The sequence below is a fragment of the Volvox carteri genome (genome assembly GCF_000143455.1).
Source record: "Volvox carteri f. nagariensis unplaced genomic scaffold VOLCAscaffold_72, whole genome shotgun sequence".
In the NCBI taxonomy this organism is placed as follows: domain Eukaryota; kingdom Viridiplantae; phylum Chlorophyta; class Chlorophyceae; order Chlamydomonadales; family Volvocaceae; genus Volvox; species Volvox carteri.
Window position 1 is genome coordinate 226,583 of NW_003307615.1, and position 13,628 is coordinate 240,210.

Consider the following 13,628-nt stretch of genomic DNA (forward strand, 5'->3'; position numbering starts at 1 on the left):
AAATCCGCCTGCCGGCTCCTCGGGTGTTCGAGGAGTGATGAAATAGGAGGTGGCCCCCCATCACATGGCCGATGTAGGACATGATTAAAATCAACTTGCGAGTTGAAAAAGAACTAAGATGATGCGCCGTTGATCCGCTAGATTTGGTTGGATGCTGGTGGTGAGTTGCCGAACCCAACGAATACATTCTGAAGTGGGATGGGGTGACGGATTAGGGTGCCCCTCTAGCAAGGGAGAGCAGGGACTGCCCGGGAAAGGGGCCGCTGGCGAAGTTTACCACCCTGTAACAACATACATACATACATACATACATACATACAAATCTCTGGCGGCGTAATAAGATAGGGAATGCTGACAGCCTATGCAGCTGAGCACAGAAAGAGTCCGACACCGACGCGTACGGCATCTTGGCCAGCCTTGCTCCGCTCTGGCCATTGCCCACAAAACCTTTTGTTAGCATCGTATTAGTCATTTAGCTGGTCATTGGGGACGGTCCGGGGTGTGAGGTGCGGGGCTTTCCTTGGTACTTTACACCGGCATAAACACTCCTGGTCTATACCGTGTGTCTGTCACAGGGTTTGGCCCAGGGTAGCCAATCTATCTGGACATTATAAGGTTCTCATCATCAATCACGGAGGTACAAACTGCTGCACCACCTCATCCACCACTTGCCAGGAGATGCCCGGAACCACCCCCAGCGAACAGGCATTGCTGGCGACCCGCTGCAAACCACTCAAACTGAAGTTAATGCGACCCCCGCCAACACACGCCTCGCAGCCGTCCCACACGAAGAAGCTACCACCGTCCGGAGCCGCCACTGGAATGCCATCCTTGAACACCAGGATTTTTTTGCCACACAGTCCGGCACGATTTGCTGACAGCACATTCTGGTCAATGGCAATTAAAATTATTAGTGCCCAGCTGAGCGAGAGTCTTGTAGGTGCGTGCAGACGGGTCATAGCTTGCACAATAGGGGTAGCCGTTGTTCTCTGGGAAGCCGCCGGGGTTTTGGGGGCACGTGGTGCGCAGGTCGTAGTAGTAGGTGCCACTGCCCGATCCCGAGTAAAGGACTTTGCTACCACCACTGCATGGGCGGCGGGGGACAGAGTGGGGCGAAGTGTGACGAGCAGGGTGGTATCCACACGCATGGCGGTTTATTAGCAATTTAATAGTAGCTAGACTCTGTCACAGATGCAACAACAGCAAGCAGAGCGTGTCGAGTTCGTACACACACCCGCACTGATCCCATCTACCTTGACCAGCCTAGCCTATGAGCTCCTATTTCGTGTTTTCCCACGCAGTAATTTCAGACTGTAGTAGCTGGTACACAGTATAGCTCTACAAATACGCGCGACGCGCGACCGCCAGCACCTCGAGAGGCCTTTTCGGCGGCCAGCTACTACATTTGGTATCGAGACCTTGTGAAGTCGTCGGTTCAACTTCGTCGGTTCAACTCCCACTAATCACGCTTGGTGGAATATGGGGTTTGGTGACTCAGTGAGCGATTATCGCGATAATAGTGTAGCTGAACCGACTGGACTGTCTCTGTGCCTGAAAAACCTTTAGACGGCTAGGCGCATGTGTGTGTGACATGACGTGACGTGGACTGGGCACCCACTGCCCGAGGGTAGGCGAAGGTAGGCACAGGCTGGTGGTATACGTGGCCATAAGGACCCGAGACGGATCCCTTCAAAAGGGGGGAATGTAGTAGCTGATACACAGTACGGCTCTACAAATATGCGCAAAGCGCGATCACCAGCATCTCGAGAGGCCTTTTCAGCGGCCAGCTACTACACAGACATACATCCATCGATGTGCATACGTACCCTCCTCCTTAGCACGGCACATTGATGACCTGGCCGATTTGCAGGCTGTTGGGGTCAACTCCCGGGTTCAAGGACTGAATGGCGCCCACGGTGGTGCGGCGCCGCTGGGCGAGGATCCAATAGGTGTCACCAGCTTGAATGGTGTACTTGCAGCCTGCGTATATTGAGTGAGGCAAGGGAAACACTACTTAAGCAGGAGCAGCACCGCTGCTTACTTACCCTACTTAAGCAGGAGCAGCACCGCTGCGGCTCATTCGATCATCACATAAAATATCGCCTCAACACACTTGTGCCGACAGGTCTGCTGCACTTTTCTAAAGTGTGGTGCGTGTGTAGTGACTGCCTGCTGGGTAGATAGGGAGGATGCAACAGCAGACGCGCAGCAGCAGGCGTATGTTCATTATGTGTACAACAGCTAGCTTGAAATAATGTATGTGCCGTACTGGAGATATACGTCAATACTACGATAGCAAGCCATTGGCGACGGCTTTCGGTTACCATTTCTCTGTTTCATCACTAGCATAGCATAGTATGCATATTATGGGATGGTGTCAGCGGTCGCACCCAACAGCTATAAACGAAGTACCGTCCGGTGTTTCTCAGAGGGAGACTTCCGAGTTGATTAGTTTACTAATGTTTTAATTTACTCAGCAGCTGGTTCAGGGTTTGCAGATTCAATAGGATTGCTGCGAAGGATGATTATCTTATTAAGTCCTCCCTCTGAATCACTCAACAAACGCAAATGCCAATGAGATGCACCCAAGAACGAGCTAGCCATAGGGATACCTAGGCCTAGCCATAGGGATTACCAGGCCTGTAAACGCTCCTTCGCCAGCTGTGTTCGCAATAGCACCGCCTCTCATTGACGATCGATCGCCTCCGGACTGCTGGGGATGACAGACGATGGCTCCGCCGTCACCACTTCCACACTACTATTTTCCCCCCCTCTTTCTGACAATATTGCTTTGACACAAATCTTAAAATCTGCACGTTTTCTGAGTGAAACGAATATTTATGACCAGGCTCGCCCCTTCCCACGGAAGCAAGCACAACCTTCCTGCCTACAGGTACTCCTCCGTCTGTACGACCCCTAAGCAGTAAGGCAACTACACAAGAAATCCTAAACAGGCAGTCATATGTCTATATATCTGCACCACGCGCGAGCAAGCAATCGCATGTGCTTACCTCTGGCAGCTGGCGTAGTGGAGGTCGGCGTTGATCTGATCCAGCAGGCACACACGGTACGTGTGGGATTGATTGGAGGCACAGTGCTTTTAGTGACAAGAAATCAGATTCCTTAAGATAATAAATAAATTGGGGTGTTCGGGCTTGGGTAAAATGAATGGATTCACGTCGCTCCGGCTGCCCACGCAAGTTCCTTCCTTTGGGCCATAGGTGGCCAGAAAGTTGTGGCCGGAAATGCACTAATATCAGCACTCATAGCAGTTATCATTAATAAATCAACTGCACTCGGTAGATGCTGGAACAATAGGTGGTCGGCGGTGCTTGCGTGTTACGGTACAAGCACATGTAGCCTATGAGCTCCTATTTCGTGTTTTCCCACGCAGTAATTTCAGACTGTAGTAGCTGGTACACAGTATAGCTCTACAAATACGCGCGACGCGCGACCGCCAGCACCTCGAGAGGCCTTTTCAGCGGCCAGCTACTACATTTGGTATCGAGACCTTGTGAAGTCGTCGGTTCAACTTCGTCGGTTCAACTCCCACTAATCACGCTTGGTGGAATATGGGGTTTGGTGACTCAGTGAGCGATTATCGCGATAATAGTGTAGCTGAACCGACTGGACTGTCTCTGTGCCTGAAAAACCTTTAGACGGCTAGGCGCATGTGTGTGTGACATGACGTGACGTGGACTGGGCACCCACTGCCCGAGGGTAGGCGAAGGTAGGCACAGGCTGGTGGTATACGTGGCCGTAAGGACCCGAGACGGATCCCTTCAAAAGGGGGGGAATGTAGTAGCTGATACACAGTACGGCTCTACAAATATGCGCAAAGCGCGATCACCAGCATCTCGAGAGGCCTTTTCAGCGGCCAGCTACTACACAGACATACATCCATCGATGTGCATACGTACCCTCCTCCTGAGCACGGCACATTGATGACCTGGCCGATTTGCAGCCTGTTGGGGTCAACTCCCGGGTTCAAGGACTGAATGGCGCCCACGGTGGTGCCGCGCCGCTGGGCGAGGATCCAATAGGTGTCACCAGCTTGAATGGTGTACTTGCAGCCTGCGTAAATTGAGTGAGGCAAGGGAAACACCCTACTTAAGCAGGAGCAGCACCGCTGCGGCTCATTCGATCATCACATAAAATATCGCCTCAACACACTTGTGCCCACAGGTCTGCTGCACTTTTCTAAAGTGTGGTGCGTGTGTAGTGACTGCCTGCTGGGTAGATAGGGAGGATGCAACAGCAGACGCGCAGCAGCAGGCGTATGTTCATTATGTGTACAACAGCTAGCTTGCAATAATGTATGTGCCATACTGGACATATCCGTCAGTACTACGATAGCAAGCCATCGGCGACGGCTTTCGGTTACCATTTCTCTGTTTTAATCCTATGTTTCATCACTAGCATAGCATGGCATGCATATTCATCTATGGGATGGTGTCAGCGGTCGCACCCAACAGCTGTAAGGAAAGTACCGTCCGGTGTTTCTCAGAGGGAGACTTCCGAGTTGATTAGTTTACTAATGTTTTAATTTACTCAGCAGCTGGTTCAGGGTTTGCAGATTCAATAGGATTGCTGCGAAGGATGATTATCTTATTAAGTCCTCCCTCTGAATCACTCAACAAACGCAAATGCCAATGAGATGCACCCAAGAACGAGCTAGCCATAGGCCTAGGTAATCCCCTTGTAAACGCTCCTTCGCCAGCTGTGTTCGCAATAGCACCGCCTCTCATTTACGATGGATCGCCTCCGGACTGCTGGGGATGACAGACGATGGCTCCGCCGTCACCACTTCCACACTACTGTCCTTTATCTACGGAGTTGTTTGGACTCTTCATCGAGACACTAGCTGATCTGATTGATACTCATGACCTTGTAGAAGCTGGAGCACGGAAGTATGTCGCACCCCTTGTGGACAGCAAGCGCGTCTCCATACTGTCGATGTTGTTACAGGGTGGTTAAGCTTCACCAGTGGCCTCCTTCCCGAGGCAGTTCCCTGCTCTCCCCTGCTAGAGGGGCACCCTAATCCATTCACCCCATCCGACTTCAGAGTGTACTCTTTGAGTTTGGCAACTCACCACCAGCATCCAACCAAATCTAGCGGATCAACGGCGCGTCAACTTAGTTCCTGGTCAGCTCGCAAGTTGATTTTATCACGTCCTACACCATCCACAAGATGGGGGGCCACCTCCCATTTCAACACCTCTCAAATACCCCCAGAGGTCGGCAGGCGGATTTGAATCCGGACGCGCCGGGAGCAGAAGTCAGGCCTTAACCTCTGCCAGCCGCCTGCCTCCATACTGTTGATGTTGTTACAGGGTGGTTAAGCTTCACCAGTGGCCTCCTTCCCGAGGCAATTCCCTGCTCACCCCTGCTAGAGGGGCACCCTAAGACATTCACCCCATCTGACTTCAGAGTGTACTCTTTGAGTTTGGCAACTCACCACCAGCATCCAACCAAATCTAGCGGATCAACGGCGCGTCACTACTGTTGTATGCAGACGATGTTAGTCTGCTAGCGACTTCACTAGAGCGAATGTCTGAGTTGCTACATCTTGTGGACTTGTTTTGTGAAGCTTTTGGGATGCGACCAAATGTCTCAAAGTGTGAAAGGCTTGTTTTTGCATGTGATGGCACCCAGCAGTCGGAACTTAGCGAGAGATGTCAACAGTTACGGCTATCAGGCCAGGTAGTACCTGCCAAAGATAGCGCTCGCTATCTGGGCTTGGTATATGGGCCAGAACGGCCTTTTAGTGCGTGCCGTCAGCAGTTGTGTGATACAGGTCGGTCCGCTATGTTTTCCTTAAGCGCAAAGCTGGACAAAATGAAGCTTTTTGCCCCCGATGTGCGAATGCGGTGTTTTGCAACCCAAGTCCGAGCAATTCTGTTGTATGGCTGCCAGGCGTGGGGCCCTTTTGCGCTGGCAGAGGTCGTGGACAGGGTGGGAAGGCGGCGGGATAAAGCCAACCTTCCGGAGGGCATGTTCGAAGCCTGTTTGAAGGATAGTGCAGTCCAGCTGCAGATTTTATTCATGAGGCAGGTAGTGGGGACGGCACGGCCATCCCACAGGCTGTTGTACGCCGAGCTGGCTGAACTCCCCTTACAATATTACATGGTGAAGCAGATCCTCCGTTTCTGGAACCGCCTTCAAAAGCAAGTGGGATCCATTGCTCATGCCGTTTTACGGCAGGAGATAACCGATGCCCTGACCAACCCGGAATGGGAGGGTTGGGGAATCTCAATGTTACGACTGTTTTCCTTCTTGGAGTGCAACATTTGGAGCGGAATACCGCAAGAAGTCGTGGGGGTAAAGGAGCGTGTTGACTGGTTGTTGAGTAGACCTCTACCCGAAGGAGCGATGATAACGGCACTAAGGGAGCGTTTGATGAGCGGCTGGGACCATACGCGTCTGACTGTCTTGCCAGAGGAGTACCCATCAGATGGGAAGCAACCGGGAGTGCAAATGGCGAAGTATAAGCACTGGATGGGGCTGTCCTTTTCGGGAGCCGCAGCCGTCATGTGGCCAACACATGCTAAGGTTTTCATTCCTCGTTTAGCACATCGTAAGCTAATGCAGTTTCGTTTATGTTGCTGGGCTTTGGAGGCAAACAGAGCACGAAGGGGCAAGTACCATGTCCCCAGGGGGCAGCGGTTTTGCCACTGTTGTGGTACAAATAGCCGAATTGAGGATGAAAAACACGTGTTATTGGAATGTCCAGCCTATAATGATATTCGTGCTGAAGAGGGATTCGATCATCAACAGAGCATGTTGGAGGCCATGCAATGGGAACCCGCACGTCTGGCAAGGATGTTGGAACGTATGTGGGCTCACCGAAACTCAATTACCCCCTTTGGACGCTAGTCTGGGCTGATGTGCGGTGTTTTTTCCTTTTCTCCGTGGCTTTTAGGCGTTGTAGTATTGCCCTTGGGCCTTCGGCTCGTATGGGAAGCAGGGTTCGACACCCCGTACGGGGCCCGTAAGTTTTTGGCCTTTTTTCGGTATCCCCGTCAGGGCCCGTAGGACTTTTCGGTGGCTCCCGTAAGGATTTTGGGGCGCGAAGCGCCCCGTACGGGGCCGCCCCCGGACGGGCCGAAGGCCGGTTACGGTGGCTCCCGTAAGGATTTTAAGGATTTATAAGAGGCCGTACGGGGCCCTGTAGGGGAGAGGACGGACCATATAAAGGATAAGGCCACACACTTGGCAGACATAATTCATATTGCAATATTTAACTACACTTTTCATAAAACTTTTATAGCTTCTGGTCTGTAACATCCAGCGATGGCAGACAATGAGTCGTCAGGAGGTGACCAAGCGCCTCCTAATCCACCGCCCTCCAAGAAGCGCGAGAAAATAACGAAAATAACGATTTACAGAGCAAAAAAATGCAAAGCGTCACTTTCCACAGCGTTTCAGCCAAGGACAGTGCCCCCGTAAAGGTTTTGCGGGGGTTACGGGGGCCCCCGTAAGGTTTTCGGCCGGTACAGGAGCCTGGTACGGGGGCCCCTCCGTAAGGAAAATTTGGGAGGTACGGGGGAGCCCGCAAGTTTCAGGAAGGTCAGTGTCGAACCCTGATGGGAAGTCTTACAGGTATGGGGTCACGCACCCCCAACCATGTAACACACACACACACACACACTTCCACACTACTATTTTTCCCCCCTCTTTCTGACAATATTGCTTTGACACAAATCTTAAAATCTGCACGTTTTCTGAGTGAAACGAATATTTATGACCAGGCTCGCCCCTTCCCACGGAAGCAAGCACAACTTTCCTGCCTGCAGGTACTCCTCCGTCTGTACGACCCCTAAGCAGTAAGGCAACTACGCAAGAAATCCTAAACAGGCAGTCATATGTCTATATATCTGCACCACGCGCGAGCAAGCAACCGCATGTGCTTACCTCTGGCAGCTGGCGTAGTGGAGGTCGGCGTTGATCTGATCCAGCAGGCACACACGGTACGTATGGGATTGATTGGAGGCACAGTGCTTTTAGTGACAAGAAATCAGATTCCTTAAGATAATAAATAAATTGGGGTGTTCGGGCTTGGGTAAAATGAATGGATTCACGTCGCTCCGGCTGCCCACGCAAGTTCCTTCCTTTGGGCCATAGGTGGCCAGAAAGTTGTGGCCGGAAATGCACTAATATCAGAACTCATAGCAGTTATCATTAATAAATCAACTGCACTCGGTAGATGCTGGAACAATAGGTGGTCGGCGGTGCTTGCGTGTTACGGTACAAGCACATGTAGCCTATGAGCTCCTATTTCGTGTTTTCCCACGCAGTAATTTCAGACTGTAGTAGCTGGTACACAGTATAGCTCTACAAATACGCGCGACGCGCGACCGCCAGCACCTCGAGAGGCCTTTTCAGCGGCCAGCTACTACATTTGGTATCGAGACCTTGTGAAGTCGTCGGTTCAACTTCGTCGGTTCAACTCCCACTAATCACGCTTGGTGGAATATGGGGTTTGGTGACTCAGTGAGCGATTATCGCGATAATAGTGTAGCTGAACCGACTGGACTGTCTCTGTGCCTGAAAAACCTTTAGACGGCTAGGCGCATGTGTGTGTGACATGACGTGACGTGGACTGGGCACCCACTGCCCGAGGGTAGGCGAAGGTAGGCACAGGCTGGTGGTATACGTGGCCGTAAGGACCCGAGACGGATCCCTTCAAAAGGGGGGGAATGTAGTAGCTGATACACAGTACGGCTCTACAAATATGCGCAAAGCGCGATCACCAGCATCTCGAGAGGCCTTTTCAGCGGCCAGCTACTACACAGACATACATCCATCGATGTGCATACGTACCCTCCTCCTGAGCACGGCACATTGATGACCTGGCCGATTTGCAGCCTGTTGGGGTCAACTCCCGGGTTCAAGGACTGAATGGCGCCCACGGTGGTGCCACGCCGCTGGGCGAGGATCCAATAGGTGTCACCAGCTTGAATGGTGTACTTGCAGCCTGCGTAAATTGAGTGAGGCAAGGGAAACACCCTACTTAAGCAGGAGCAGCACCGCTGCGGCTCATTCGATCATCACATAAAATATCGCCTCAACACACTTGTGCCCACAGGTCTGCTGCACTTTTCTAAAGTGTGGTGCGTGTGTAGTGACTGCCTGCTGGGTAGATAGGGAGGATGCAACAGCAGACGCGCAGCAGCAGGCGTATGTTCATTATGTGTACAACAGCTAGCTTGCAATAATGTATGTGCCGTACTGGACATATCCGTCAGTACTACGATAGCAAGCCATCGGCGACGGCTTTCGGTTACCATTTCTCTGTTTCTCTGGAAACTATATATGGTTGCAAACATGAAAACCAACCCGACACTGTTACCTGGCCCTTCCCTTACGGAAGGAGCCATTTGTCGAGTTGTTGTTGACTTTTGGGGCCGCATTCAGGGTTTCGCAGCTCTGGGAATTACACAGAAAGGTTGGGATTCTGTTGGTGCACATCACCCCTTCTTGCAGATTGTGTCAGGCAAAATGTTATGCTCACGGGAGCGGTCACCGATAGACGATTAGCTATCACCTAATTTTTTTATTGTCTTAATTGGAGGACTTTTGAGGCTCAGGCCTATTCAATATTAACTGGGAATCCTGAGACTTCCCTTTGGTCGCGGTTTTGACTGTCGATTTTCTTTTAGTTGTCTCACCTGGGTGATTTTCGAGTTTGTATATTAGTGTCTAGTGCAATGCACGGCCAGCTGGCCCGCTGGCTCTACTCTTTGTGAGTCTGGATCTGTCTGGAGCCCACTGTAATGGTTGCAAAAACCCACAGGCCTGGAAGGCTCCCGGAAGCTGGCAGGTGCAGGTGCCGCTCAGCTGCATCAAGGTGCTTCAAGGCCCCAAACTACCTTGAAGCGTTAGGATGGATAAAATGAAGAGTGTAGCTGTTGTATTCTGGGCATATTACGGGATCTGCGCCCGCCGATCGATACTTTTCTGACGCCGTGATACAACTCTAGCACCGCTCAGCACCGCCGAGCAATCAGTGCAATCGTAGGTCAGTCGGCATGCAGATGGCAACATATGATGTCAACATCAACCATCCCAGGGGCATGCGTGCCAAGGCCTACCTCTTAGAGAGCAGGGCAAATATACCGTATACACCGACGTGATGTCGGAAAAGCGTGTGTATGTGATGGGATTGAATGACGACACACCTACCTGATGCCAGCAAGCGCCGGCTGCTGTCGCCATCAGCGGCGCATGTGTCGACGATGAACGCGGAAGCGGCGACAGCTACGACAAGCAGCAGCAGGGTGCTGCTGAAGCGCGGCATATTTACTTCTCGAACCGATCTACACTGTATTGCGTTCGTGAATTGCAAGATGCTTGATGTACCGCTGTTTAAAGCAGCTCTCATACAAACGATATGCAGGTACGACTGCCGAATAAAAACTCCGTACAATTCCAAAATGCGAAGGCCACGGCCGGCTCTGCGAAGGCCACACGCATAATGCTTATCCCACCAGCACTCCTGGCTTTTGAAAAGGTCAGACCCCTTGGCGCGGCCCGCCGAGGGCTTCACATTCTGGGCAAGATAATCAAGCCGCTTCAGCTCCCGATCGAATATCGCCCGCCCGCGAATTTTACGCACATACGCGTCAAGCCCGCGTTCCCGGCTTTTGAGAGCTGGCCTTTGCGCGCCCGGCCGTGGCCTTCGCATTTTGGAGTTGTACGGAGTTTTTATTAAGCAGCTTGCATCACGTTTGAGTGAGAGCTGCTTAATAAAAACCGTCGTTTGAGTGAGAGGCTGCTTAATGAAAACCCTCGTTTGAGTGAGAGGCTGCTTAAAGACGCTAACGCGACACCTCGCCTCTTCACGCTTGTCTTTTCAATGTTTCATTATCTATAAAAGAAATATGGTAGTAATGAAAAGAGAACGAAGGAAGCTGGGGGACGTGTTGAGACAGGGCCCTGGTTATAACATGACGACGGGTGATCGCGTTAAGTCCGCGTTAGCTCGCGTTAGTTCGCGTAACGGTGCGAATCTTAACGTTAGGTGCGAATGAGCATGCTTTTGTAACGCAAAGAGCTAACGCACAACGGCTATGGAAAAGCGGAAATCGGCCCTTCTGGCCAAGTTTTTAAAAATTTATAATTTACAGATTGTAAAGGTTTATTTGGAAATAAACTTGCGTCGTTTTGGTCGACTTGAACAATTCATCCGTGCGTATGTTGAAACGCGAAGCATACGCGCATGTGTAGCAAGGCGATACGCATGCGATTCCATATTGCGATTCGTGCGTGTGGGGAGACAATGCGTAAAGCAATTCGCGTCCACTCGCACATCAAACGCACACAGTCCGCAAGGCTATTTGCATGCGAATGCATGTTGCGTATCATGCGTATGAAGGCTGATTGCGTAAAGCTTAACGCGGCCTAACACTCACCTTACGCACACATGTCGCAACGCATTTCGCATGCTAATACATGCTGCGTTTCATGCGTATAAAGGCTCATTGCGTCAAGCTTAATGCGGCCTAAGCTAACACACAACAAGCACACACAATTTACCTTTGATGAATCGCATGACATAACAATTCACATGCGATGTTTTAAGTGTTGTCGCATACGCAGTTCGTTAACCTTCACGCAGTTTCATGAATAACATGCTTGGCAGCACTCAGGGGGGCCTTCCGCAAACGAAATCGCATCAGGCGCAGCCCTACATCGTACAACAATTCATCATACCATCAATAGATGCCAGAAAGGTGGCGGGACATGCCGCATGCGAACGCGCACGCAATTAGACCCCCGCCGTGAGATGCGTCGGTGGCTGTGAGGCAGGTGGGGACATGCCTGGGAGGCTGAAAGGGCTTCCGGACGCATAAATCGCACCAGGCGCCGTCGTACGCCGGACCAACGATGCATCATAACATTAACTAGCTGTTAGAAAGGCGTTAGGAATAGGAGCATCCATACGCGCACGCAATTAGACCCCCGCCGTGAGATGCGTCGGTGGCTGTGAGGCAGGTGGGACTTGCCTGGGAGGCTGAAAGGGCTTCCGGATGCATAAATCGCACCAGGCGCCGTCGTACGCCGGACCAACGATGCATCATAACATTAACTAGCTGTTAGAAAGGCGTCAGGAATAGGAGCATCCATACGCGCACGCAATTAGACCCCCGCCGTGAGATGCGTCGGTGGCTGTGAGGCAGGTGGGGACATGCCTGGGAGGCTGAAAGGGCTTCCGGATGCATAAATCGCACCTAAAGCGCCTAAAGCGAAATGATTTAGCACCACCTATAGAAATAGAAATGCACATGTATAGAACCAACAGTGCTGCAAGCCGCCAACACCCACGGTCCTGCCTTGCTGGAATTCCCGGTGTAATCCGACCTCGAAATTGCAATTTAGAATGGACAACATTTACAGAGAGCACCTGGCAAGAGCGCGGGGCAATCCAGATGGTCCTATCACTGCTGGCATGCTCCTAGCCCTCTAGGAGGATTTCAAGAAGCTCGGAGACCAGATGCTCGATCTGGAAAATGAGCAACAACTCTCCCGCATGGAGATGATCAATACAGCGATACTTACCAACGGCGATAAGAGCTTCGTATGTCGCAGCCCTACTATCCCTACGAACGCGGAGGGGGGTTGAGAAACTTAGGAGAATGCTTAAGAACGATAAGAACGTCTGAAGAACACGGAGGCGGCGGGTGTGCATTCTTAAACATTCTTACACTGGGATTAAGCGGTTTTATGTAAGTATGTCATATAAGTAGGGTTGTTGATTTTATTAGAATTTCAGGCGTTCTCTACTAATTATAATATTATTTCTAATTAGAACGTTAGAAATAATATTAGGAGACCTGGGGTAACTTCTCAGGGAGGGGGACTTTTCACTTCGGAGTTTCACCATGGTTACGGCAGATGCTAACCCAGGTGTTTTTAACGGTTTTTACGGGGCTACGACACCCGTAAGCAGGACTTCTCAGCCAAACCCCCGGTCGAAGTGACCTCTGGGTCACTAATTTCGCCTTTAAACTGTCTTAGACTGTCTTAAACTGTCTCTGCGTACGCCTTCCCAACATCTTTGGTACCTGAACCAAGAGTCCAAGAGTCCAGTCCTAATTGTCTGCAAAGCAACACCCAACACACAGTCCGGACATGCCAAACCTGTCGCCCCAAAACTTCTAGAAAAATCCATAAGTGTATGTTGCTTTAGGAGTCTTCGAAACTGGTGGTTTTGATGGCCCAGCATCAGCATCAGCCATTTTTCCTAGAAAAATGTGCCGTTGCAGGCTGCGGAGGCGGCCTGAATAGCCATTCTAATGGGTGTACGACATTAGAACGTCCTAATCTGTTCTCAAGGGGTCTTCTAACTTTCTCATTAGAATTCTAATTAGTTTAATTGTAATATTATTTGTAATTTCTAATGCACCAACAACCATACATATAAGTATGCATTAAGAATGCATCAGCCATGAAAACATTCTGTAATGAATGCCTGATGGAGCTCTTATAGTTCCGGATAGGTAATATATATCAGTGATTGCGAAACAGTGAACATACCATGAAATTTCATGAAAACCATCAACATGTGTCTGGGTCTAGACCTTAGATCTAATAATGCGAGATCTAACAGGTTTAGACCTGTTAGA

The 13,628-nt window shown here is 50.9% G+C and overlaps 1 protein-coding gene across 1 annotated transcript; it reads right to left on the reverse strand.

Annotated features, from left to right (window-relative positions):
• Nucleotides 1–518: 518 nt before the first annotated feature.
• On the reverse strand, nucleotides 519–10,308 carry VOLCADRAFT_107633 (uncharacterized protein). Its single transcript, XM_002957322.1, has 7 exons — nucleotides 10,186–10,308; nucleotides 8,824–8,977; nucleotides 7,915–7,949; nucleotides 3,921–4,074; nucleotides 3,012–3,046; nucleotides 1,827–1,980; nucleotides 519–1,084 (listed from the first exon to the last, which is right to left on the reverse strand). The coding sequence occupies exons 1-6, from the start codon at nucleotides 10,298–10,300 to the stop codon at nucleotides 1,835–1,837; spliced, it is 639 nt and encodes a 212-aa protein (XP_002957368.1). The 5' UTR covers nucleotides 10,301–10,308; the 3' UTR covers nucleotides 519–1,084; nucleotides 1,827–1,834.
• Between the last annotated feature and the right edge of the window lie 3,320 nt (nucleotides 10,309–13,628).

What these genes read in the sequence shown, in the direction of transcription:
- VOLCADRAFT_107633 (XM_002957322.1), bottom strand. Translation starts at nt 10,300, where the DNA reads ATGCCGCGCTTCAGCAGCACCCTGCTGCTGCTTGTCGTAGCTGTCGCC. An exon ending in GTGCCGTGCTCAGGAGGAGG is followed by an intron (nt 7,950 to 8,823) that starts GTACGTATGCAC and finishes CTGCTGGATCAG; the next exon opens with ATCAACGCCGACCTCCACTA. An exon ending in CACTACGCCAGCTGCCAGAG is followed by an intron (nt 1,981 to 3,011) that starts GTAAGCACATGC and finishes CAATATACGCAG; the next exon opens with GCTGCAAGTACACCATTCAA.